The sequence below is a fragment of the Heptranchias perlo genome, chromosome 27, assembly GCF_035084215.1.
Source record: "Heptranchias perlo isolate sHepPer1 chromosome 27, sHepPer1.hap1, whole genome shotgun sequence".
Classification (NCBI taxonomy): domain Eukaryota; kingdom Metazoa; phylum Chordata; class Chondrichthyes; order Hexanchiformes; family Hexanchidae; genus Heptranchias; species Heptranchias perlo.
In genome coordinates, this window is record NC_090351.1 from 30,365,690 (window position 1) to 30,385,051 (window position 19,362).

The following is a 19,362-nucleotide window of genomic DNA, read 5'->3' on the forward strand; positions in this document are numbered from 1 at the left end:
ACAGGGAATATTGTGGAGTGAAGAACTGTCAAGGTAGCTGCATGACACAGAGAATAATTTTTGAAAAATGTGATTGGCTCATTCATAAAACCACCAATCAGAAATGACACTTAAAGATGTTTGTGGGATCTGATTGGTTCCTGGGCGTAATTGGTTGAAGACATAATGGTTTGTGGAGCTGTTTGGTAGAAATTCTGAGATGTGCTTGGTTAAAGAGACAGTGGTTTCTGGTTCAGCGATCTGATTGGTGAAGGACTCTACAATATACAATGTTATATCCACGAAAACAAAAAACTAATAATAGTGTAGTCTAGAGCACATTTTGGTAGTTGTAGACAGTTTATCAATATCAGTGCTTGCCTTGGTCGAAACCATTAAACCTCTCATTAATCAAGATTTTTTAATTAGTCTTACAGAGACATAGTTCTTTAATAAGAAAGCGAGACAACTTTGTAATATACAAGAAGAATGAAAGAAGACAAACAAGATAAAATAACATTTGCCTGGTATTAAATGTATTTTACGCAGAATCATCAAAAAGGATTTATTTTAATTGTTGGTCCACAATATATAATCGCTAATTTTTAAAATTATACATGCTCAGCAGAAAATAGGCTCAGCAGCACTCTGTGCAAGCAGGTTGGCAATCTAGGCCTGTGGCTTCTTGTGGGCATTGTGCTTACCACCTGTTCTCTGAACTGGTGCCCAATATTGATGCTAACTCTCCTGTGGGTGGATTAGGGCATTTTGGGGGCAGGTCAGCAGAATTGCCAGCCTGTGCCAATTTCCATGGCTCTGGAATCAATGGTGATAACTGCAAACGGAGGTTGCCTTTTAAACTGCATTGACATTCTTCTCAAAAAAATCACACTTCCCTCATCAGGGCAGAATGACAGACATGTGGATAAGTGACACTTGGGGGAGGTTTAAAAATATTTCATGTTTTTGCAGTTGGCTCAAGCAAGACATATCTTTCCTTCTCTTTTCACTCAGGATACATTTTGTTTTTAATCAGGTGTTAAAATAGCAATGTACTGCCACGCATATGGTCCAAGCTTTGGTCTTTGGGTCTGTGTTAAACAAACCAATATTAACTGGTGCAGCAGTCAGGGCAATACAGTTGTCCACAGTGGCCCTTGGACCAGGTAGAAAAACAAAACCAACCGGGTTTCTGTTCCTGGTTTCCATCCAATGACTCCTGGGGTAAAATGTAGTATATGGATATTGAGTGAGGGCAGCAATGGGCATAGTTGTGACGCCCCTCAATGATAGAATAGGCTGCTGACACTCATTGTCACAGATGAGGAACTTTGGTGAGGAATAGCAGGGCTTCCAACACCCTTGGGACGATACCCATGTAGAACCTGGCACCTTTAAGGAGAGGAATGGAAATGGGGGTGGGAGGAACATTGGGGAATTGGCACTGATAAGTACCTGCTAGGATAAACTTAAAGTTCATAAGCCTGTAATGCTCGGGCATATAAAACGCCAGTCCTCACAAACAGTTTAATGTCCTAATTTTGAAGAAATGTTTAAAGATTTGAGCAAGTGAGGGCAAACAATAATCAACATATGATTAAAATAAAAAGCCATGTATTATGTCATTGCCTTCCTGTTCCTTCATAACTTATTTAGGAACTAAAAGTAATGAAATAAAAATGGTTCAAAATAAAAAAGATGAAAATGAAAAATTCAACTTAAATAATGATTCTTTTATAAATGCTATTAGAAAAAATAGCGTAAGATTGTATATTACATGCACTAGGTGACCTTTCTGTTCTCAGAATCCAGTATTAAATCAGTAACCCAGGGCACTGTGGTGCAGCAACCTCATGCTTGTTGAGACAAGGATTAAGTAGATCCTTCCAAAAGTAGGATCTACAATGGATGTCATTGACAAACCAATTGGTATCATACTTCATTGGACTGTATTTGAACCAGAGGCAAAGGACAGTGGTTGGTGTCTTTTATAATTTAGTGGAATGTAACTAGCTATCAGTTCAATAAATCCATCCTGGCTACACGGAGATTGTGAAGCAATAAATTAATAACCATGTCAGTGGAAATTCCTGATGCTAGGTAGCAATTTTGTGGGGATTGATTAGAAGTGACTTGGTGCGATGCCACATTCTGGAATGAATCACGCACCACGTGTAGCACGATTTTCTGCCCGAGTGCTGCAATGTTGCATAAAAAGTCTCAGAGGCAGTAGAAGCAATTGCTTGAGTGGATCCAAGTAATAATAACTCTCCCTCTTGCTGCATCAAACCACCTGCTACAGGAATGAGATAACATACAAGGAAAGCCTCTTAAGAAGGCAGTTGCCTAGCCTTTATATACTCCAGCTATAGAGGAAAGTTTACATGATAAGATGTATGAGCATACATTAAATGTCTATGACTCTAGCTTGACGAAGACAGTGTTGCATTTCATGTGGTATATTATCTTGTTTGATGCTGTTGCCATCCAGTCGAAGGACCTGAATCTTGGAGAAGTTCATTAATCCCATGGTTTTACAGAAGCTGTCCACAGTAATCTCTGCAAACACCACAAATTAAAATGTCAGAGACATGTTTGAAAATGTACAAGTATACACATAACTGATACTTAAGGATTGCACATCAGATATTGCATCATATGCAATTGTTCTGTGCTGTAAATCCTTTGAAATGGACAACAATAAACTGCTTTCGGAAAATGTTGCTGAACTGTAATACTTATTGCTTAGACCATTTGGTTACTCATCTTGTTCTTTAGTCTCAGCTACATTCACAGCATAATTGTAGCATTAGTGTAAAAGATTTTCTGCACCAGTGCTGCAGTTATAGGTAAATGCAAGTTGAGCTGATAGCAGACCAAGGAGGTAGAGATCACCCGGTGGAGTTAGTCTCATATAAATATATCTCAGGAAAAGACCCTTTGGTCCATTCAACCTGTCCCACACAATTGTGATACCTTGTGTATCACAATATATACACTCTCTACCTGACTCAAAACCATGTGATCTCCTGGGAGAGGTGAAAAACCAGATAAAAACCCAGGCCAATTTGGGGCTAAAATAAAATCTGGGAAATTCCTATCTGAATCCCTCCCCACAAGGTGATCAAAACGAGTCCAGGAGATCACTCTAGCCCTGATAATTCTATGCAGTACCTACCTTTTGTACCAGGTCATCTCCACCCCAGCCAGAAACAGGCCCAGCTCTCGCTTGATATAGTATCTATATTAATGATATGGATGAAGGTGTTGGGGGAACTGATTTCAAGTTCGCAGATGACACAAAGATTTGTGCTCGTGTTAGGACCTTGAATGAGAAAGAAACACTACAATTTGATCTCAATACGATGGAGCAATGGGCCCAATGATATATAATGTAGATAAATTAAGTATAGTGTACATGGGTAGGGTTAATGCTTAGCATGTGTATACCATGCAGGGTTGAGTGGGAAAGAGAACTAGTCATTATAGTGCATGTCTCTGAAGATTCACAAACTCTGCCACGAAGCTATAGCAAATGCAAATAAAGTATTGGGATATATTGTTATGAAGATCCAATATAAAACAAAAAGTACTATAATGTCCTTGTGCAAGACCTGGTTAAGTCTCATTTAGAATACTGTGTCCAGTTTTGGTCCCCTCACAGGGTGGGTGATATAGAGGCCCTGGAAAATATTCCTATATTTAAAAAGGGAGATAGAACAAGTCCAGAGAACTATGGACCAATTAGCTTAACATCGGTGGTAGGAAAGATAATGGAATCTTTACTCAAAGATATAATAGAAAGACATCTAGGGAAAGAAAATATAATAAAGAATAATCAGCACGGATTTCAGAAGGGAAAGTCATGCTTGACCAACCTTATTGAATTCTTTGAAGAAGTAACAAAAAGATTGGACAAGGGTAATGTAGTAGATGTAATATATTTGGATTTTCAAAAGGCCTTCGATAAGATACCGCATTGTAGACTCATAGCTAAGGTGGAGCATGTGGAATCAGGGACAGGTAGCAGAATGGATAGCAAGCTGGCTACAAAACAGAAAACAGAGAGTAGATGTTAAGGGTAGCTACTCAGAATGGCAAAAGGTGGGAAGTGGTGTTCCACAGGGATCGGTGCTGGGACCACTGTTGTTCACAATTTACATTAACGATTTGGATTCAGCAATCGGAAGGACAATTTCAAAATTTGCAGACGACACCAAATTGGGGGATTTAGTTAATACAAAGGAAGAATATCAAAATGCAAGAGGACATTAATAAATTTGCAGAATGGGCAGGTAATTGGCAAATGAATTTCAATATTGATAAGTGTGAGGTGGTACATTTTGGTAGAAAGAATAAAGAGGCCACATACTGCTTGGATAATAAGAGTCTAAACAGGATGGAGGAGCAAAGGGATCTAGGGGTACAAATACACAAATCACTAAAAGTAGCGACACAGGTTAATAAGGCCATAAAAAAGGCAAATCAAGCACTAGGGTTCATTTCTAGACCGATAGAATTGAAAAGTAAAGAAGTTATGTTAAACTTGTATAGAACCTTAGTTAGACCACACTCGGATTATTATGCACAGTTCTGGTCTCCATATTATAGAAAGGATGTAGAGGCATTGGAGAAGGTGCAAAAAAGATTCACAAGGATGATACCAGAACTGAGGGGATATCCTTATCAGGAAAGGTTGAACAGACTACGGCTCTTTTCTCTAGAAAAGAGAAGGTTGGGGTGGGTGGGGGGCCTGATAGAGGCCTTTAAGATAATGATAGGGATTGAGAGGGTAGAGGTAGAGAAAATGTTTCCACTTGTGGGGAAGTCCAAAACAAGAGGTCGTAAATATAAAATAGTCACTAATAAATCCAACAGGAAATTCAGGAGAAACTTCTTTACCAAAGAATGATAAGATTGTGGAATGCGCTATCACAAGGAGCGGTTGAGGCAAATAGCATAGATGCATTTAAGGGGAAACTAGATAAGCACAAGAGGGAGAAAGGAATAGAAGGTATCCTGACAGGGTTAGATGAGTAGGGAGGGAGGAGGCTCGTGTGGAGCATAAACGTCAGCATAGACCAGTTGGGCCGAATGGCCTGTTTCTGAGCTGTAATTTCGACATAACTCGATGTAAGGTTCAGAGGAGGGCCACTAAATTTATACCTAGTTTAAAAAGCTCTTAGTGATTATGATAGCTTTAGAGAGCTGGGCCTTTTTACTCTTGAAAAGCATAGACCTCAGGGAGATTTGATTTAAGTATTTAAAGTAATGAATGGGCTGGACTTTTCAAACATAGAGACAATTTTAATTCGATCGGTTAGGTAGAACGAGGGCACATGCGTATGAGTTACATAAGCATAGAACTATTTTTGATGTCAGGAGGTTTTTCTTTTTGTAGAGGGTCATCGACTTATGGGACAAGTTGCCAGCTCATCCAGTGAGTGCGGATTTGCTGCAAGCATTGTGAAGGGTATTGGCCGAGCTCCTGGCTGAGGCTGATATCACTGTATACAAAAGATAGGTGGGATGTTGGGTGATGTACTTTGTAGTCAATATGGTCTCCTAGAACCTGTTTTGATCACCTTCAGGAGTGGTAGTGAAATCTCTCAGAATGCTTTTCCCTCAATTGGCCTAGGGCCATTTTTAATCTTATTTGTTTGCCTCTTCCAGTAGATTCCATAGGTGCTGGTTGGTGGGAGTACTGGGGGTCATGACGCTAGTTGTAACATGACAGTGTGTCACAGGCTCGATGGACCAGATGGTCTTTTTCTGTCTGTCGGTTTTATGTGTTTGTAACTTGTTATTATTTGAAAGATGATTGATAGGTGCTAGTAATCAGGAAATTGTTTTCTCAAATTCCAATTCTCCCCCAACTCCACCCTTCCTTCCACCTACCCTTACCCCTCTACTCCCCCCCAGCCAGCTTAAGGTGCTGAGTCAGGCTCAGGAAAATGTTCTCAGGTGTTAGTTTCCCTCAGCCAAGTGGATAGTGAGGGGCTGAAAATCCTCGGCCCCGTTCCATTAGTGGAATGGGTGCCAATGACCTCCGCTCCTGACCCTGCTGGGGTATCTAGGTCAAGGGGAGGTCACTTAATTTACATGGCAGTGGCAGGCACTTGCAACACTATGGACGCTCCAATGTCCTTTAGGGAAGGAAATCTGCTGTCCTTACCCAGTCTAGTCTATAAGCGACTCCAGTCCCATAGCATTGTGGTCAACTCTTAACTGGCCTCTTAGCAAGCCACTCAGTCTCAAGAAGGCGGCTCGCCATCACTTTTTCGCCATCACTTTTTCTCAGGGCAACTAGCGATGGGCAATAAATACTGGCCCTGCCAGCAATGCCCACATCCTGAAAATGAATATAAAACAAACTTGCCAGGAAAGCAAGAAATATTAAAGGTGGCGCTGGTCAGCCGCCAGTGCAGCGGCCAGCAAGATGCATTCCTATCTGCATTATCAGCTCCCTTTATAAGGGGATTGAAAACTATGCTGGTGCTGGTATTTTGATTGAGCAACCAGGCCACGACCCAGGCCTGGCCCCGCAAGAAGACCCATACATACATCACTGAGCAGACCTGTACGCTGGGAGCATCCTGGCATCCAGACTGTTCAGGCGGAGGGAGGCTGTGGCCAAGGAAATTCCCAGTGTGAGAATCCTGTTCCCCTAGCCCTACCCCCTCCAGAGTCATGGGTCATGTTTGGACTGGAGAGAGATTCTGTCCCAAATAGGTCCTGGTGGGAACTTACAACAATGGCCCACATTGCTTCTGGCTCACTAACATGGGGTGTACAGTGCTGGCCTCATGGAAATCCAGGGCCGGAGTATCAATAGGCCATTCAACCATGAAAGGCATCATAGCCAAGCCCAATTCTGTTTCCACCCAATGTTCGTACACGCACACACTTTCCATCAAGGTTTCAGTAAGAATCAGAATCATAAGAATCAGAACATCAGGAGTAAGAACTTACGGGAATTTAATTAACATACGCACAGCTGTTGCTAACTCAAAGCTGGCTTCATGACTGTATTGTTACAAATGATAATTCTGCTCCGTAAAACTCAGCCTCAGTAAATTCTTGACATCATTAAGATTGGTGGCGTGATCAGCACTCACTGTTTACATTAGCCGGTCAGGGAAAATAGATGGACCCCATCCCAGAATACTCGGGGACAAAGATGAGTTCTTGTCTTCCTCTCCCTGGAATGTGTACACACAAACTCACCAAGGAACAATGTTGCCTTTTCTCACCAGATCACTTAGCAATGCATTCATATCCATTCCTCCCAATTACCTACCAGGGAACTTAGAACAGCATTTCCCTGACTAGGCCAGTAGAACATTTTGATAGACTGATGTGTACACTGTTATTGGACCAGTAGGAGAACTAAATAAAAATGTAGTTATATAAACATCAACCTACATCAATCAGTCCTTTCCAGATATGCAAATTTATCAAATGGAGTTATATATGAACAGAAGGGACATGATCTGACAAACACTTCCTTAGTATATGCACAATCTCAGTTTCTTAAAGGGCCAGAGACATCTGAATGACACCAGAATTCTGTTCCATTTTCCCCAAATATTTGAACTTCAATCCGAGTCTGCTCATTTCAGATTTTTGGTTTAGATTTGACACTCATCCATCCCTTCAACTTATAATTTTGTGTACAAGAGCTGGAAATATATTTTTAAAGTAGGATAATAAAACCAAAGTTTTGGGCCAAATACCTTCTTCAGACTGAACTTTTGAACTCTTTTTATACTGAACCCCCAATTTTGGGTTATTATCCAGCCGACCTTAAAATCTTCCTTTTCCTCAAGTGGACCGACGATGGTTGCCATGCTTTTCAAAGTAAATTAAAGAGCAACGTAAGTGACGCATAGAGCAGTAATGGGGCAGTAACACAAAAGGAATGATATTGCAGCAATAATACACCAACACTTGCCCCACTTTATTGAAATACTCTTAAGAACACCTGGCTGCATGCATACAGCAATGAGACCCACTGTGTTTTGTAAAAATTGAGTTAGTTCTGAGGTGGTTTACACCATTTATCTTTTTATTTTCCCCCTTCCTCTGAAGACAGCAAAAAGTAACTAAAGGATTGATTAAGAAAGGGAAGTTAGATTATGAAAAGAAATTAGCAAAAAATATAAAAACAGATAGCAAGAGTTTCTATAGTTATATAAAAAGAAAAAGGGTGGCTAAGGCAAACATAGGTCCCTTAGAGGATGAGACCGGGAAATTAATGGTGGGAAACATGGAGATGGCAAAAATGCTGAACAAATATTTTGTTTCAGTCTTTACAGTAGAGGACACTAAGAATATCCCAACACTGGACAAACAGGGGACTCTCGGGGGGGAGGAGCTAAATACGATTAAAATCACTCAAGAGATGGTACTCAGTAAAATAATGGGACTCAAGGCGGATAAATCCCCTGGACCTGATGGCTTCCATCCTAGGGTCGTGAGGGAAGTGGCAGTAGGGATTGTGGATGCTTTGGTGATAGTTTTCCAAAATTCCCTGGACTCAGGAGAGGTCCCGGCAGATTGGAAAACTGCTAATGTAACACCGTTATTTAAAAAGGGTAGTAGGCAGAAGGCTGGAAATTATAGGCCAGTTAGCTTAACATCTGTGGTGGGTAAAATTTTGGAGTCTATTATTAAGGAGACAGTAACGGAACATTTAGATAAGCATAATTTAATAGGACAAAGTCAGCATGGCTTTATGAAGGGGAAGTCATGTCTGACAAATTTGCTTGAGTTCTTCGAGGATATAACGTATAGGGTGGATAAAGGGGAACCAGTGGACGTAGTGTATTTAGACTTCCAGAAGGCATTCAACAAGGTGCCACATAAAAGATTATTACTTAAGATAAAAAATCACGGGATTGGGGGTAATATTCTGGCATGGGTGGAGGATTGGTTATCAAACAGGAAGCAGAGAGTTGGGATAAATGGTTCATTTTCGGACTGGCAACCAGTAACCAGTGGTGTTCCACAGGGGTCGGTGCTGGGTCCCCAACTCTTTACAATCTATATTAACGATTTGGAGGAGGGGACCGAGTGCAACATATCAAAATTTGCAGATGATACAAAGATGGGAGGGAAAGTAGAGAGTGAGGAGGACATAAAAAACCTGCAAGGGGATATAGACAGGCTGGGTGAGTGGGCGGAGATTTGGCAGATGCAATATAATATTGGAAAATGTGAGGTTATGCACTTTGGCAGGAAAAATCAGAGAGCAAGTTATTTTCTTAATGGCGAGAGACTGGAAAGTACTGCAGTACAAAGGGATCTGGGGGTCCTAGTGCAAGAAAATCAAAAAGTTGGTATGCAGGTGCAGCAGGTGATCAAGAAAGCCAACGGAATGTTGGCTTTTATTGCTAGGGGGATAGAATATAAAAACAAGGAGGTATTGCTGCAGTTATATAAGGTATTGGTGAGACCGCACCTGGAATACTGCATACAGTTTTGGTCTCCACACTTAAGAAAAGACATACTTGCTCTCGAGGCAGTACAAAGAAGGTTCACTCGGTTAATCCCGGGGATGAGGGGGCGGACATATGAGGAGAGGTTGAGTAGATTGGGACTCTACTCATTGGAGTTCAGAAGAATGAGAGGCGATCTTATTGAAACATATAAGATTGTGAAGGGTCTTGATCGGGTGGATGCAGTAAGGATGTTCCCAAAGATGGGTGAAACTAGAACTAGGGGGCATAATCTTAGAATAAGGGGCTGCTCTTTCAAAACTGAGATGAGGAGAAACTTCTTCACTCAGAGGGTGGTCGGTCTGTGGAATTTGCTGCCCCAGGAAGCTGTGGAAGCTACATCATTAGATAAATTTAAAACAGAAATAGACAGTTTCCTAGAAGTAAAGGGAATTAGGGGTTATGGGGAGCGGGCAGGAAATTGGACATGAAGCTGAGTTCGGATCGGTCAATGCCCTGTGGGTGGCGGAGAGGGCCCAGGGGCTATGTGGCCGGGTCCTGCTCCGACTTCTTGTGTTCTTTAGATTTGTGGTTGGGATCAGATCAGCCATGATCTTATTGAATGGCGGAGCAGGCTCGAGGGGCCGATTGGCCTACTCCTGCTCCAATTTCTTATGTTCTTATGTTCTTATAATGGATTTTACATATGGCCAGCCTCTGGTACCTTGCCCAAGTCGCCTCCCCTTCATGTGTGAGCCTAGACAGTGGGTGAAGCAGACTATTCTGATGTGGGGTTGGTGGGGGGGGCGAAATCACAGCTAATCCTGATCCTGGCCTCGTGAGACATCAGCACATGTGCATTATACAAAGGGAGTTACTGAATAACATTGGGAAGTGGGAACTCTACTTGATTTTTTTTCCCCCTCCTAGACCAAGGGCCATTGAGGTGAATTTTAGTGCCCTTACCACCGCCCCCAGCTAAGATCAGCTAACTTAGACTTATCTTAGTTTTTATTAAATAGACAATAAAACTAAGTTGTAGCATTAGATACAATTGCAATACAATATTATATACAATACGGTGAAGTTGAATAACAGTCTAATATGGCAATGGACTCCCTTCAATCTTCACCTCAGAAAAGAAGCTTTACTCCAGGGAGGGTAATATTTCCCACCATCTCTATTATTGATAACTAATAGTGAGTCGGGGCAGTTCACTGGAAACTCAGAGAAAAACTCCTAGTCCTTTCATAAAGGAATCATGTCTCACTCACCTTTGATTTTGTTGGCATGAAGATACAGGTTTTCCAAGTTCTCGTTGACAGGAGGAATCGTCTGCAGTTTATTATGCGAGAGATCCAGCTCAATTAAACTGGACACATTAAATGTGTTTAATGGTATCCCTTTATCTGTCAGTTCGTTGTTTGAAATCCTCGCATACTGAAGTTTAGGAAATTTCCTGAAGTACTCCTTAGGAATTGTGCTGATGTGATTAAAGTCCAGATACAGCTGATGGAGGGTGTCTGGAAGTTCATCAGGGAGCTTTTTTAAATGGTTGTTGCTAAGGTCCAGAAAAGATAAAGACTTTAAAACTTTGAGAGACCCTCCAATATCTTCCAGTTGGTTGTCATTCAGTAGCAGCATGGTTAAGTTGTCAAGCCCCTCCAATACATTGGATTGGACTTTTGAAATCTTGTTTCCTGCAACTCTCAGTTCCCTCAACGACCTCGGCAAAGGAAAGGGAATCTTGGTCAGGCTGTTATGGCCCAAGTATACTCTCTCGAGGTTTTTCAGCTTGGAGAACACCTTTTTGCCTATCTTTTCATTGGAGATTTTATTCCGATGGAGGACAACCCAGACAAGGCCAGTGGCATTGTCAAATGCTCCATCTGGAACAGCATCAATCTGGTTGTTCTGCAGGTAAACATACTTCATCCGGGCTGGCACTTTGGGGATGTATTTTAATTTACGGGTATCACAGTACATAGCTGTGGGGAACACAGGAGGGCAAGTACACATGGCAGGGCAATCGGTTGCCAATGGAGGGGCAGGCTCAGTCTCAAAATATTGATTTCTGTATGGCCGAGAATATCCCATAATACGAGAGATCCAATTAAAATATCCATAAGTGTACTGGCAGGCACCTCCTCCAAAAAGGGTCGCAAACACCAGCAGGTGAGTCAGCTTCATCCTGGGAATTTAAAGTTCATAAAAATAATCTTAGTACTTTGCTACTGTAAATAAGTTAATGTCGAATCAAGTGAGCTAGGTGGAAGAATGTTACCAGTTACCTTGAACAATCTGCTTCACTTAGAATGGGCATTTCAAAAAATAACTGCTACGGTTAAAAGAATTGTCAGTAGGTATTAGTAATGATTTACCGGCACGGTTTATAAACATATCTTCTTCAAGCATTGGTCCAATTCATAGTACTTTACAGCACAGAAAGAGGCTATTGACTTGTGCTTGTGCTGATTCTCTGAAGAAGCTATTCACTTAGTCCCAATCCCCTGCACTTTCCCCAGACCCTTTGAAATGTTTTGTTTTCAAATATTTATCTACTTTCCCTTTAAAACCCATTATGGATTCTGCTCCCATCATTGTTTCTGGTAGGGCATTCTATGCCCTAATAACTCTTTGCATACAAAAAAATGTTACTAACCTCTCTCTTTGTTCTTTTGTGATCACTGGCCAATGGAAATATTTTTGCCAATTGACTTTATCAAAACTCCTCATAATTCTGAACACCTCTAATAGAGGTTGTCTTAACTTCCTCTGTTCTAATGAAAAGAGTTCCAGTTTCTCTAATTTCTCCTCTAACTTATAGCATCTCATCCTGCCAAGATCCGAGTACATGTTTTCTGTACCCTCTCCATGATTCATTTATTTGACCTGAATCCACCGTTCAATAGATCAATAAGTGTTTCCTGCTATTCAAATGCACTGTGTTAAATTCATCGGCTCACTAAATTGATTCTGGTGGTCTCAGCTTAACACCCAATCAAGGTCATTTTAACTTTTGGCGACAGTGTGAAACAGGTGATATTGGATCAGATGGCCATCATACACCTGAAGTCAATGGAAAAGAAAATCAGGAGAAGAGATGCATAACGGGCTCCCAATCCGATATTTCCCATTTTACACTATCACCAAAAGTGAAAATTACCCCAAAGGAGCATAACATCAAATCTGAGCCTTTAAGCATTGAGAAAATGAAAATGTCTCATGGTATAGATGCAAATGCTCCTTTATGTCAGATTCATTGCTCCCTTTAAGAGAATTATTTAGACTTAATTATGGGAACCAACTTTTGATTCCCCATTACAAGTCTATACATATTGGTTGCAACTGGATTATCTTAATTCTTTGTTTTAGAAGGATTTTTAAGGAAGAGGGGAGTAACTAAGTACTTTGACTCTCTAACAAAGTGCTTTATACTTTGAAGTAAATGAGATGGAAGTTTAAATAATGTTTCAAATGAAATGGTTGGAGGACTAGGAAAATGTGGTTAATGTGTTACAAATAATCAGACATGATTTCTAGTGTTGTCCAAGAGTAGTTTTAAGAGGAAATACCGAGACCAGCAATAGTTAGGTAGTCAGTTGCTCTCTCTAAATTCACTTGCCAGAAAACTTTTCATACTTAATTAAATTAATTTTATGTTTAACTTTTAATGCTTGGGGAAATTAAATGCCATTTCTGTAAAATATCAAAATTGTATGAAGGTCAGTTTTGCATCAAGAAAATGTGTAAAAAGAAAAGCATCGTGTTTTCAAAGATACCCCATGGGGGAGAAATGGTATATCAGGCTGTATTGGAGAGGCTAATAAATATTCAATTGTTGTGATTAGTGAGAAGAATGACCAAGAAAATCACTGCAGTCACAGTTTTAGATTAAAGAGCTCACAGGACTTATTTTGGATAAAAGATGGAAGTCATTGTAAAAACTCCACAATCCACCTATCTATATCCCGTTTACAGCTACTTATTTGGTCTTCTGTTAAATTTGCACAGGTTTCTCATTGAAAAGCACTGGGCAAACTCTTTGAATGTGTTCAAGCTGCTGTCACTTCAGAGCAAACACACACAACTGATGCAGTTGTTAAACCAAGCACTGATTGAAATGATTAGGTCATGATTGGGTTCTATAATCAATGTGATTGGAATCTGTTGGTATTCTGCTCTGTCACTGTGGGGGTAATTTGACATCTAACATGTGAGTCACCTGATCAGGTACCGCATACTGACCAATTTCAGGAATAGTCTTTGTGGCCTGATTTAAATCCACATCATGATTTAAAGAGAACCTATAAAAGTTCCAATCCTCCTTGACCACTCCTGTCTTGTTCCTGGGCTATTGCATCCAATGCAATTTCTTATATTCATTTTCCCAATAAAAATGTTGCAAAAATGGATGGTTACCCAAAAAGATTTTGATGTTCTTTGCAAAGTACAAAGTTTTAATATTATTTCCAAAGTACAGCTGTAGCAAGAGAAAACTAACAGTTAAATAAATTGCCACAAGCCAGTCATGGTTTTCTGTTACATTGGTGTGTATTTTGGCTCTTTTTTATTTAACAAGAGGTTAAAAAAATCCAAAAATGTGAAATATACGAATTCATTCATTCTAGGTTTATTGATGGAAACCCACAGAAAGACTTACACATAATGCCCCTTTTGACGATCATGGAAGCAAAAATATTTATTTAAAACAGTTTCACTTTACTGTGAGAATTCTGTACTTTGAATGGAAAAAAAATAGTTTCCAGATTCCACTATTCTGGATTTTGTTAATGTTCAAAACAAAAAATAGAAAAGGCCTTTTGTGTAGACATAAGAAATTCTTTATACAGCCAAAACCAAGGTCCTGTTCCTCATAAAGAGCAACCATTGATTCCCATTGAAACAAGACCTCAGTGCAGTACTGAAGGAGTGCTGCACTGTCAGAGGTGCTGCCTTTCAGATGAGGTATTAACCCAAGCCACTGTCTGCCTGTTCAGGTGGACATAAAAGACCCCATGGCATTATTCGAAGAAAAGCAGGGAGATCTCCCAGTGCCCTGGCCAACATTATTCCCTCAACCGTCAGCACCAGAAACAGATTTGTTGGATATTCATCTCCTTGCTGTGTACGGCTTGGAACAGCTGTATTTGCCTTTGCAAAACAGTGACAGTATTTCATAAAAGTAATTAATTGGCTGTGAATTACTTTGGGACATCCTGAGAATGTGACAACAAAGATAAGTGTTATATAGACAAGCTATTTTAAAAAATCTTTCTTGCTATCTTAGATTAGATGGAACGGTTGCATTGTTAAATACATAGGGGTGAATCTTCCCTCCCCCCACTCCTGCCTTAGAGGAAGAGGGGACTTCCAGCGACTGGCTGGAGGAACGTGCCAACTGGCCGCGCTGTAGCGGCAGTGGGAGGCCTTGTCTGCTTTGAGGGCCGAGCTTCATTTTCATCGGGCCGGCAGGCAGAGGCTGGAGTTCGAGCTCATCGGGGCAGCGCGCTGGCTCCAGGCCGGAAAAGATTGTTCCGTTGGGGAGGGTGGTATGGAGGCGGGGGAGCTTGAGTGGCAGTGGCCCAGGCTGGAATGGTAGAGGCTGGAGAAGCAATCCTCATCCTCCTCCCAGCCCCACTAAAAGAATGAGGATCTTACCCTTGTGGTCCTCTTTTGGCTGGGCGGCCAGCTGATACTGGTCAGAGCGCTCACAGCGTATGTTCCGGCCAGTTCAGTCCAAAAATGGCAATCGGGGTCCTATTGACGACGTAGGACCCCCAAATTCCATTATAAATGGGCCGAACATCTGACCCGGGGGCCGCTCCGTCTGCCCAGCAGTAGGCCCCAGTGAACATTCTCATGGCCACTGTAACAGCAGCAACAGGATGCTAAGTCATTGCCCGCCATTTTCGAGGCAACAAGGCCCCTTTTCCACCATGCAGAAAGGCTGAAAATTCAACCCACACTCTTTTCTCTCTGCCCCTATCAGTAAGAAGCGCTCCCCCAAACATCTCTAGAAAAGAGAAGGCTGAGGGGTGACCTGATAGAGGTCTTTAAGATAAGACATAGAGAAAATGTTTCCACTTGTGGGAGAGACCAAAACTAGGGGCCATAAATATAAGATAGTCGCTAATAAATCCAATAGGGAATTCAGGAGAAACTTCTTTACCCAAAGAATGTGGAACACGCTACCGCAAGGAGTAGTTGAGGCAAATAGCATAGATGCATTTAAGGGGAAGTCAGATAAGCACACGAGGGAGAAAGGAATAGACGGGTATCCTGATAGGGTGAGATGAAGTAGGGAGGGAGGAGGTTCATGTGGAGCATAAATGCTGGCATAGACCAGTTGGGCCGAATGGCCTGTTTCTGTGCTGTAGTTTCAATGTAACTCCATCAATGCTACTTTCTTGTTCTCATCTCATCACCTGAGTGATATCTTAGCAACAGATATCTAAAATTCCTGTGATAATAGGAACTGCTTTTTTTTTGAAAACAGATGGGAAAATCTTCTGAAGCTAAGTGAAATAGATCTCTTGCCAAACTGTAACTTAATTTTGGGAAAGAACAAAGAAAAATAATCTTCTGCACATACAGTGTATTTGTGACACAATGCTTCACACCCTCTGATATTTTTGCTACCAAGTTTTAATTGTCTTGATTCTAGCAGATTCTTTAGTCTGAAGCTGGAATTCTTTATCCTGAGACTTCAATCCCTTTGCAGAAAGGCATGGAAGAACGTAGCAGCTCATTTCAAATTAGATCTAGAATGTCAAAAGAGTGCAGATGTGTCTGTTTGATTCTTTGAAACGATTGTGTACAAATTTAATATTAATTGCAAGCGATAGCACCAGAGTGGATTTTAGATTTTGTCGTTTTAGAAATGAAACTGCAGGAGGCAGAAAAAAAAAGGGCCCCTTGAGAATCATAGAATCATAGAATCATAGAAGTTACAACATGGAAACAGGCCCTTCGGCCCAACATGTCCATGTCGCCCAGTTTATACCACTAAGCTAGTCCCAATTGCCTGCACTTGGCCCATATCCCTCTATAGAAGTTGCTGAAAAGAAGGCGAAACTTTAGGTAGGGTTCAGATGAGTTTGAAAATCTCCTTCAGATTCCTCTAAGGACGTGAATTTTAATCCTACAGACTTTAAATTCTTCTAATCCTGCACCGTAAAAGTAATTCATGTTTTGTAACTATTGATTCTTGTGAAGATACTAAACTTGACTGAAGACGGTATTTGAGGAATCCTAGCATATGTATCTTTTTGAAGCGCTACCTTTCTATACTTGTATAAATATCTTGCCTCATCCCATGTTTGACTGTCAGAGATGCCGTTTTTTTGGATCATAGAATCATAGAATGGTTACAGCACAGGAGGAGGCCATTCGGCCCATCGAGCCTGTGCCTGCTTTTTGTAAGAGCAATCCAGTTAGTCCCATTCCCCTGCTCTTTCCACTTAGCCCTGCAAATTTTTTCCCGAAAGTATTCATCCAATTCCTTTTTGAGAACCACGATTGAATCTGCTTCCACCACCCTTTCAGGCAGCGCATTCCAGATCATAACTACTCGCTGAGTAAAAAACTTTTTCCTCATGTCACCTTTGGCTCTTTTGCCAATCACCTTAAATCTGTGTCCTCTGGTTCTCGACCCTTCCGCCAATGGGAACAGTTTCTCTTTATTTACTTTATCGAAACCCTTCATGAATTTAAACGGTTCTATCAAATCTCCTCTCAACCTTCTCTGCTCTAAAGATGAGATGCTAAACCGAGGCCCCATCTCTCCTCTCAGGTGGACGTAAGAAGATCACATGGCTCAATTTTGAAGAAGAGCAGGGGAGTTCTCCTTGGAGTCCTGGCGAACATTTATCCCTCAACCAACATCTCTAAAACAGATGATCTGGTCATTATCTCATTGCTGTTTGTAGGACCTTGCTGTGCGTAAATTGGTTGCCGCATTTCCTACATTATAACATTGATTTTACTGCAGAAGTACTTCATTGGCAGTAAAGCACTTTGGGACATCCTGAGGTCATGAAAGGCGCTACATGATTACAAATTCATTCTTTCTTATAATAAATCACATTTTTAAAGATCTGTGCTTCCCTTCACCCCTCCTTCCCCCCACTGTGTTTAATTTGGCCAGAAAAGACCAGCTCTGATACCAAACTGTAGTAATGTATCCATATTGCCCAGAACTCTGACTGCTGACCCGATATACCAATGAAACCTGGGATCAGTACCAAAGAGTTCAAAGGCGTCAAGTGATGAGAATATTTACTTCATAGCACAATGGCATGACACTCATCATTTCCTCAGTGACATATTTTCTCTAACTTTCCAATTCCCCTCTTCTAGGAGAAAGAAATTCTTGCATTTACAGTCTACTCCTGTTAGTTTGAAGTTGCTTAATTTGAATTGCTGCATAGTTTATATAAAATAACTCTAAAATCATTTTAATGCAATTGCTTAATGACTGAATAATTCAATTTACATACAATCACATAGAATTTACAGCACAGAAACAGGCCATTCGGCTCAACTGATCTATGCTGGTGTTTATGCTCCTCACGAGCCTCCTCCCACCCTACTTCATCTAACCCTATCAGCATAACATTCTTCCTTTTCTCAATTTAAAAAAACTGACTTTGAATTATCAGAATAAGATTGCAAGTAACGCCTTACCACATCTTTGAAATGCCTCAAAGCACTAGATACAATTAATTACTTTTAGGGAGTGCAAAGACTGTTGCTATGTAGTTGCTGCATTCTAATCTTCCTCAGCATTGTAGCAGTATGATCAGGTGAAATAATAGGAAGACAAACAGCAGCACTGGTACAAAATACAACAAAAACATTTCCCATGAAGAAAGCATCTACTCATTACTGTCTGATTCATTTGAACTGCAAAATGACTATTTTTTTCTAGCCATGCTGCATAGCTGAATTCATAGTGATACCATGATTATGACTAACCTGATAACTATGATGATTTTTGACTTTGTACACTCAAAATATAAAGGATTTTGATATTTTAGTTGTATCTAACAGCATGCCAGATATTTTCTCAGAAATGCACGTACTAATCCTTCCATGTATAAAGTTATTGTGAATAATCTCGATGAATAAATATAGATCTTGCTGTAAAAAATTCGCATAGGTATAAAAATTCCATATATACCGGTACCAACCTGAATTCCCAGGTAAAGCTCCTGTCTCCTTGGCTGTTCAACTGAGGCGTTTCATTTCAAGGAGGCGTTTAACATTCTAGCAGTTTGTGAATGATTGCATGCCAGGGACAGTGAGCAGTCTGATTACTGGACTGCTCCCAGTTAAAATACACAACTGTCCTTTTATAACCTTGTGTCAACTTGATACTGCAGAAATTTGTGAGCTGTGAAAGGGATTATTATTTTTGCTTTTTATATTTCTTGATTAACTCTGTCTCTCTCATTATAAATGGGAACCGCAATTAAACGCGCAAGGGTGGAAGTTTCAAGCTGTTTTATATACCTGTCATTAAAAAAAAAACAAGCCTTCATGCATCAAAAATCAATGGCATTCAGTAACAACACCATTACTAACTTGCTGTGCTTTAACAAAAGTAAGTAAAATGATAACTCCAATTAATATGTATTAAGGAAGGGAACTCTTTTTTTGTTCAATGACAATGTCCAGTTTTAATCATTGTAATATTTTGTTTCATGTTTACAGTTTTAGTTTTCATTCCCAGTTCAAAGTGATGAGGTGCCACCCTTCAGTTCCCCAGAGATCTCTTTGATCTTTAGTCTGAAATTCCAGTCTTGTGCGTCCTGCTGTTGCAATTTGAGAAATTTTGCAGCAACACACAGCTGAGAAGGGCAACTAATGGAATCCACAACTCCCTAAGACCCCCATTTACTAGAATTTAAATTAAAGAAAGATTTCAATTATAAAGGAC

General features: G+C 40.6%; 1 protein-coding gene across 1 annotated transcript; it reads right to left on the minus strand.

Moving 5' to 3' along the window:
• Window positions 1-428: 428 nt before the first annotated feature.
• fmoda (fibromodulin a) lies at window positions 429-18,662 on the minus strand. Its single transcript, XM_068007853.1, has 3 exons — window positions 18,614-18,662; window positions 10,694-11,610; window positions 429-2,538 (listed from the first exon to the last, which is right to left on the minus strand). The coding sequence occupies exons 2-3, from the start codon at window positions 11,607-11,609 to the stop codon at window positions 2,387-2,389; spliced, it is 1,068 nt and encodes a 355-aa protein (XP_067863954.1). The 5' UTR covers window position 11,610; window positions 18,614-18,662; the 3' UTR covers window positions 429-2,386.
• Between the last annotated feature and the right edge of the window lie 700 nt (window positions 18,663-19,362).

Coding starts and splice junctions, on each gene's coding strand:
- fmoda (XM_068007853.1), bottom strand. CDS start 11,609: ATGAAGCTGACTCACCTGCTGGTGTTTGCGACCCTTTTTGGAGGAGGT. Junction 2,539..10,693: donor TCATGCCAACAAAATCAAAG/GTGAGTGAGACA, acceptor TGGTGTTTGCAG/AGATTACTGTGGACAGCTTC.